This window comes from Euprymna scolopes, chromosome 34, assembly GCF_053919585.1.
Source record: "Euprymna scolopes isolate OS-2025 chromosome 34, ASM5391958v1, whole genome shotgun sequence".
Taxonomy (NCBI): domain Eukaryota; kingdom Metazoa; phylum Mollusca; class Cephalopoda; order Sepiida; family Sepiolidae; genus Euprymna; species Euprymna scolopes.
Window position 1 is genome coordinate 77,113,113 of NC_136515.1, and position 8,746 is coordinate 77,121,858.

The 8,746-nt window shown below is 37.6% G+C and overlaps 1 protein-coding gene across 2 annotated transcripts in view; it reads left to right on the top strand.

Moving 5' to 3' along the window:
• The window catches only part of LOC145259298 (uncharacterized), a 24,496-nt gene extending 16,006 nt beyond the window's left edge, over positions 1-8,490 (top strand). Inside the window, exons 2-3 of one of the 2 annotated variants that reach the window (XM_080117171.1) lie at positions 6,467-6,495; positions 8,247-8,490. In XM_080117171.1, the coding sequence (XP_079973297.1) occupies positions 6,467-6,495; positions 8,247-8,357 (140 nt within the window). In that variant the 3' untranslated portion in view covers positions 8,358-8,490. Of the gene's footprint in view, positions 1-6,466; positions 6,496-7,902; positions 8,210-8,246 lie in introns of those variants that run through there. The other variant, XM_080117170.1, reaches the window with a different exon arrangement.
• Positions 8,491-8,746: the final 256 nt, after the last annotated feature.

The window sequence follows — 8,746 nt, forward strand, 5'->3', positions numbered from 1 at the left end:
CAATAAATTAGAAAAGTAAATTCTGAAAATATGTTGTACGGATAAGGGGAGACTTATCTAACCCAACTAGTTTCTAATATTCATCAACAAACATCACAATACCACGTTTACTGTATAATACTTCACCGTATATGTATTCTACAGGGTGGCCTACTTAAAAATAGCCCGATCTCTCTAATCTTTCTCTTAACAACCAACTGACACCACAAGACAAAATGTATTTTGTTTCCAACAAGATGGCGCTACATGCTACACGTCTCACAGATCACTGACACGAGTTCATGACATGTTTACTGAAGAGAGAAGAAAAGGCAAAGTGTTATGGCCACCACGTTCTCCGGACTTGTCATCATGTGATTTTTATCTTTGGGGGACTTTAAAACAAATTTATGCAAATGATCCTCAAAATCTAGACTAACGCTATCAGGTTGGTTGGTTGTTTTTGTTTTACGGCATATCAACCCTTTTCAGGTTATTTAATGCCGAATCCAAAGATTTAAGAATTTTTTTTTTTAATAGAATATATTTTCAAGTCAGTTTCTATTTAACCCATAGTTAGGACCCTTACAGGTACTATCACTCCGGGTCAGAGTGGATCTGGGAGCAATGTCAAAGGGTGGTTCCACACTCCCCAAAGCCTGCAAGCTGGGGCCTCACCACTGGATATAGTTCAAGGTCATATCCAGGACTAACGCTATCAGGAGAATCACCAGAGAAACCTACAGGCAGTATCTACAAACGTTGTTAAACGTGCTCAGAAATGCATAGATTCTAACGGGAAACACGTCCAGTATCTTTTACAACACTACATGGAGTTTAAACAATGCTACATGGAATTAAAAAAATGCTACATGGAATTTACACAATGCTACATGGAATTTACACAATCCTACATGGAATTTAAACAATAAAAGAATGTTCCTCCTGTCTACTACATGTTTTGGGCTACTTTAAAGTGGGCTACCCTGTCGAATCACCAGAAGAAATGATACAATGAGAAAACTTACTCAAAACGTATAGTTGACAATATGCAACAGCAGGTGACAGCGATATAACTATTTACGATAGGAACACGCGTTTTAGTAATCCCCCCATTAGTAAGCTGTGACAGATACGCCGATTTGCGAATTGAAAGGGTGATAGATGCCTAAACTCATGTATTCAAATACGCTACTTTTAAAAACTTTGAACAAAGATCCGCATTTCTGACAAAGCGCACTGTATGTCACTTAAAAAAAAAATACATTTTCACCCCAAACAAGGCACATTGCCACTTTGGTGTAGGGGGCTACTATCAGGGACATGAGCTACTGGGATACTATGAAGGGAGTTGGGCAGCAAGATGTCGGTTCATGTTACACTTGAACTTCTGTATGTCAGTAAAGTTAGGGAAGCAGGGACCCGGAAGGGAATTCCAAAGTCTAGCGGTTCTGGGGAAAAAACTACTGGAGTAGAAAGTTCTCTTACATCTAGGGATCTCTACTGTGTAGGGATGGGATTTAGCTGCTTGTCGAATTTGTCGAGGGTATTTACGTCGTGGGGGCACAAGTGCTTGCAGTTCGTCAGAGCATTCACCATTAAAATACTTGCAGAACAGGCAGAGAGATGCAACATTTCGTCGGTGGGACAGAGGCTGAAGCTTAGACGACAGTTCAGGACCTATCAGGTTGGAGACTCTCTTTTGGACCTTTTTTTATTTTTTTGTTACACAGTGATCACTACTTATCAAGGCCCGGAAGCCACCCAGGGATAAGGGTTATTGCAAATACTTTACGTTAGTGTGGAGATTTGATGAAGTGTTTACTTAAGGGGACGGTTCATTAGGAATTTGTTAACGTTGGACTTGAACACATCCAAGTTGTAGTCAGGTGGGAAGCAGGCAGACGGAACAGAGTTCCATAGGCGTGCAGTTCTAAGAAAGAAGCTTTGTTCATGGAATCCGCGTTTTGATTTAGGCACAGATAAAGAGTGGGGAAATTTTTCACAGTGGATTCGGCTAGACGGGTGTTTTTCGTGAAAGATTGGCGAGGGGGGGGGGACCAGAGATTGGAGTTCAGACGATCACCTGCCCTGGTGGAAATAACGATAAAACAAGGATAGGCTCGCAACGTCTCTTCTGTGGGAGAGAGGTTGCAAAGTAGAGAAAAGGGCATCCCCCACTAAGCCACGAAGTCTATTTTGTACTCTGTCAAGGCAGGATAAGCTGTTTTTAGCAGCTCCTGCCCAGATATGGCAGCAGTATTCCATCCTTGGACGTACTTAGCTTTTATACAGATAGAGAATTGCATCAGTAGTGAGATATATTCTTGAGCGGTAGAAGGATCCCACCATCTTTCCAGCGACCTTGGCAACAGACTTGATGTACGTGTTCCATTTCAGATCAGGAGTAAAGGTCAAACCCAGAAGCTTGTCAAAACACGAGGTCTCTCCCAGACGAGAGCCATCCATCCCAATTGATGCCAGATGGGGATCAGAGCGTTGATGATGTAAGGATAGGAGTTTGGTTTTAGATGCATTAAATGTAACCAGCCACGTCTTCCTTGTATAGGAGCGAGAGACTAGTAGCAGATGCACCAGCCCAAATATGCCAACAATACTCCATACATGAGCGAATGGTGGCTTTGTAGAGGTACAGGATACATTCGGGTGTTAGTAGTTTACTAGCACGGTAGAGAGAGCCTACCTTTTTCGCAGCAGTCATTGCAATGCTCTCAATGTAATTGTTCCAACTCATGTTTCCTGTGAACGTTAGGCCGAGGAGTCTAAAAGAAGTACTTTCAGTTAATGAATCTTTGGCCATTGCTGTTGGTTGTAGAAATTGAGGATGGGTGTGGGGAATTAAAAACTTCAAATGGGGAGTAAGATATTATCGAGAAATGATAGGATAAATAAAATGGGGCCTTAATAAAATCATTCATACACTAGTTAAGTTATGAACTTAAAATCATTAATAACTTACCTAAACCAGTTTAAACGGGCCGAAATCAATCTTTGATTTTGCAGCGCAATGTTTTTTTACCCAAGTTATTCCCAAATGCAGCTATAATCTTGCACCTCTCACGTGACACAGCTGCGCAATATTCACCCAACTCTAGGAAAAAAGATTAGAGTATCATCCGCAGATACTGTTACCATTTTCTAACCTTTCTTGTATGTGTGTGTGTTGTTGGGGACTCGTCGTAAGTGTCTCTACTTCTGTACTATATCCTCATCTTTTTTTATTTGCTTCTTGTATGATTTTTAATAAAGAAAGTTTGTTTTTTACGGACAAACATATTATAAATAAGTTTTAGAAAAAATACAAAATACATAAAACTGTATTTATTTTAAACAACATTCGTCAAAGGCAGGTTAAACCGTCTTCCTGCGAAAGTAAAGCAAAATATTTTTTTCTTGGATGTGTAAAGTTAAAGAAATTATTTATTGGCTAGGTAAAAGAAAGCATTTTTTATTGGCTAGGAAAAAAATCAATTGTTTATTAAACAGGTAAAAGATAACACCTTTTGTATGCACGGAGTATTGTTGCCACACATGGGTTAGTACCTCTAACGCTAGTCTCTCCCTCTTGGATAGGGTCCAAAGAAGAGTCACCATTCTAATAGATCCAGCTCTGTCAACTTAGCTCCAAACCCTGTGCCCTCACCGCAATGTTGCATGCCTGTGCGCGTTTTACAAGTATTATAATAGAAGGTGCTCTGATGAACCCACTGCACTCGTGCCCCTAGTGTAAGATTTCTCTTACACGTTTTTTTGCCCTTGGCAGAATGAAAGAGACACAAGGAAAATAACGAAAGGCTCACCTTAAATTCCAAATAATATTTTATTGAAGAGAAAGTAAATGAGTCCGTGGTTGTAAAAGGGTGAACCTCTTTAGCTTCTGCCAAATGGCAGGTAGTTAGCCGTTATACGGTGTTAGGTGTTTTTTCACTGGTGTGAAGATAATGTTCTTGAGATCCAAATATGAAGCACGAACTCCTTCTTGACTGATCCAATGAAAGTAAGGTCCATTGTGGGTGATTCGCCTGATGACGATAAAGGTTCCAATGCTTCAGCTGGAATAATAGGCCGGACATTCCTTCGGCCGAATGATGAAGAAGAAGAATATTGTTCAAAGAAACAGGTTGCCTCAGGCACATCAATTCATTCTTTACTTAGAATGAGAATTATGTAGAACTCGGTTCATTATTGAAGCCGAGAGCGAAATCCCGATCGGTCTTTCTCTCCACGCCACCACATGGAATCTGAAATTTAATTAATATTGGCGCCAAACCCTGGCGTGACAAAATGTGTACGTGCATGCAATCTCATTGGCTGAATACAATCGCGTGAGCGGAATAAGACACGCCTTCCTGTTCCCGAAATTTCTAACACTAGACGTACATATCCCCGACAAACCCGCTAGCAAAATGAATGAATGAATAAATATATAAATAAATAATAGCATCCCTTTCACTATTGAGGTCCCTAAATGCGAGAAAGTTTTCTACTTTAATAGTTTCTTCCCTCGAAGAGCTAGATTTTGGAATTCCCTTCCTGCTACCTGCTTCCCTGACTGTACTGATATGCAGAGGTTTAATGTACCTATTTACTATGCCTCCCCACGGGACAGAGTTAGACACCAGGGTCATTTTTTAACGTGGAGAAAAGGTACAAAAAAAATTGTCTCAGTCGTGAAGGACTGATCCTCCACCGAAAGAGAACAAGAAATAAAAGTGCAGCATCTGAAGAACAGATACTACACTTTGATCCTTATATTTAATTTATTTCGTTTAAAGAAAAAATTCCAATAAAAAAATTCCAATATAAAATTAAAAAATTTAAAAAAGTAAAATCGCCAAAAGACAAAACAAATTTAGGTACAATGCCCTATAAGATCTGGGGAGGGGAGTGTTGCAGGGTCTTTGTAACTAAAGTAAAAATTGGAGTCTTTGGCGACTTTACTCTTGACTGGCAACATTTACCACAATACCTCATTCACTCTGTGGACTCTAAACTAACTAATGAAAACCCCAGCGTTTTTGCAAAAAAAGATATATATATACAATTTCTGTGTGCGTGTGTGTGTGTGTGGTGTGTGCATTTTTTTATTAAATAAAATGTGTGTGTGTGTGTGTGTGTGTGTGTGTGTGTGTGTGTGAAAAAAGTTCAATTCATTGGAAAATAAAAAGTTCTTGAATTTGGAAGAAAAACAGTTCGTGTTGGGGAGTGGGAAATCTAGAAGAAATATACTAAAAAAAAAATTAAAATTCCTAGTGAATTGTTAGTAAGGTCCCTCCCTGAGCTAATTTAGAAAGTTAGATCCCTACTGTTTTCCGGGGCACCGAAAAAAAGCGGGGAGATCCCTAACTACACTTTGATCTTGATCAACTTGTTCATATTCCCTAAGCATGGCCCCAAATAGTAGCCCCTTACGTCCAAGCAGCGATATGTCTTGATTGGGGCGAACGTGAGTATAAAAGGTAAAAACAAACAGTTTTTGTAATTATTATGCAGGTGAAAAAAAGTTTTTATTGGCTAGGTAATAAAAATAAAGTAGGCAAAAGGGAACACCTTTTTTATTGGATAGGTAAAAAGAAAAAAAATTGTTTTATTAACTAGATTAAAGGAAATATGTTATATGGCGAAAGGAAAACAATTTTTTATTGGCTAGGTAAATCAAAACAATTTTTTTTTATTGGTTTGATAAAGGTGAACACTTGGAAGACATTTTTTATTTGCTCTGCAAAGGGAAACAACTCTTATCATAGATGGTAAAAATGAAAATCTTTTTATTTGATGGTAAAAGAATCTATCGTTTATTAGCTAGGCCAAAAGAAACATATTAACCTTAAAATATGAAAGACACAAAAATTGGACATTTATGAAAAGAAAGTGTTTAATTTTGTTTTCGTCTGAATCATCTTCTCTATGATATAAATCTCACCTGTCTGTTTAAATGTATGTATGTATGTATGTATGTATGTATGTATGTATGCCTAAAACCTTCGACGGAGGCGACGGATTTTCACGAAATTGGTATCGTTTTGAAGCACGACCTTTCGGACGACAAATATCGAAAAATTGGGCAAAAACATTAATTCCTTCGCCCTTAACTGAGCACTTTTCGCTTTTTCGCCTATATTTTCGAAATTCATCCCCTCTTTTCGATTGACTAGCCTTAATGTTAACTTTTGCCACTTCCGGTTTGGCGATGGACGCAACGGCAAAGACGTCAAGTTTTTTTCCCACGTTCTTTTCCTCCTTCGCGATACAGGTTCAAGCCTGCCTGCCTACTACTACCTTTTCTTTTTTGCTCAACACACACCTCCAAACACCCGGGTAACACCGGGTAGCACCGGGCACCCAGGTTAGTATCAAAATAATTCTCAAAATTAACGAGTATAAATTGTAGTTTTTTCTCCCCTTTTTGTACATCAGACTATTGTGATTTTATCCGATTAAATAGTCTCTTTCATCAATTTCACAGATTCTACTGAAAAGAAAGACGAACCCAAGGTAAGTGATTTAATTTTTTTCTTTGAAAGAATTAAAAAATATTGACCTGCAAAATAAAAAAAAAACACACGTCAAATATGGCGTCTGCAGTTCATGAATACGCTCTATACACAATCAATGTTTATAAAACCCTTTTCAAATATTTTTGACATCGTTTTAACACGAATAAAAAAAACTCGAAACAATGCCAAAATATAATCACTCTTGTATTTCAGATGAAGTTTTATTTTTAAAGTTAAAAGCAGTAGTTTCCAAAAGAATTTGTAAATTATTATTCATAACCATTCTTTGTTTCTTAGCGTGTCTTGTCATGACCGTCGCAGAATAAATAGAATCAAGCCTCGCCACAGAAAATGACATCATGGTATTTATTTGCTTTCCCACGAGATCAGATAAGGCACGAGGCCGTTTTTTTAATGCGGAGAGGAGGGGAGGGGGAAGGGAAAGGGGACCAGCTCCCCTGAGAGGAGGGGAGGTGGAGCTGGTACTTAGAGCCTCTTGGTATATAAGGTTGCCCCTACATGGACCAGAAACTCATTGCCACAAGGGCAATGGTGTTATATGTGAGGTTGCCCCCCCACATATGGTCTTCAATGAAGAGTTATAACAATATATATATATATATATATATATATATATATATATATATATATATATATATATATATAATCTAAAGAAGCTTTGAATAAAAAAAAAATGCAAAAATAAAAATAAAGAATGCCGTTTAAATTCCCGGAAGAAAAAAAAAACAAACAAATTTAACCTATCGCAGACTAAGCACCTACATAATCCGATTTCTAAAAAGTTTATAATGACAAAAGAGAATTCATTTATATAAGGAAGAAAAAAAAGGCATAAACTAAAATTATTAAATAGAAATAGACTTAGCATTTGCATAAGCCGATTTCGCAAAAGTCTTCAATTTTAAAACAGAATTTAACTACATAAGGATGAAAAGAGAAAACCTAAACTAATCTTTTTTTTTTTAAATAGAAAACGGGGATCATCAGTTGCTTACCATGTAGCTGTTTCGGAGATTTAAAAACAGGACAGCTGTTAAATACATGGCTCTCCAGTGGATAATACCACTTCCCCAATAAAAAATAAAATAATACGGTTACTATTTTTAATAATATATGAAAGAAAATATACGAATTAAATGAAAAATAAAAAGATGAACTATTAATAAGTAATAATATATATGTGAACAGACGGCTTGCTGTTAAACTCCATACAGTCCCTTGTTATACACGATCCCAAATAGTAGCTCTTTACTTTCTAAGTATCAGTACGCTTTGTTTCGTGTAAAAAGAAAACAGTAAAAACAAAAAGGAAGCGTTGTTAGTCGTAGTGGCAGTCTTCACTCTCTCTGAGTGCAGTTAACTTGTCTTTTTATTTGTTTTGTAGAGTGAAAACTCCGACAGTCCTTCATGTGGCAAGTCTTGCTGCAGTAAATGCAATCAGCCTTGCCAACTCTGCCCATCTTGTGCGTCGAATGATCAAGACGAGTTCAACAATTATATTCCAAACCTATCGACCCCGAACAAAATCGTAATGTCAGTAAAAAACACGGAATTATAGCCCAGGAAGAAGACTAGACAGAGGACAGCGCCCTCAGCTGATAGAGTCCAATAACAAATTTCGAATATCTAATGGCCAAGTGATTACTCTATTTTCAAACTTTTAAGCAAGAAATAAAGTTTGTAAAACCTAACACTTGTTTTTTTTTCTTTTATTTTTTCCCCTTACAGGAAAATGTCGACATGTTGACGTCGAATGATCAAGACGAGTTCAACAATGATATTCCAAACCTATCGACCCCGAACAAAATCGTAATGTCAGTAAATAACACGGAATTATAGCCCAGGAAGAAGACTAGACAGAGGACAGCGCCCTCAGCTGATAGAGTCCAATAACAAATTTCGAATATCTAATGGCCAAGTGATTACTCTGTTTTCAAACTTCTAAGCAAGAAATAAAGTTTGTAAAACCTAACACTTGTTTTTTTTTTCTTTTCTTTTTTTCCCCTTACAGGAACATGTCGACATGTTGACGACGGTATCGGGAGAGATAATATGTTAACGGAGATTGAGATATTTTTAGAACAGAAAAGGCAATGTCAAAATGATCCAGACAAAATGACGTTGTAATGGTATACAGATATAGATAGGTTGTAGAGTGATTGTAGATTGTAGATGAGTAGGGTTCAGGCAGTTGACATTTGGTGCAATCAACCGGCGTGGGAACGTTG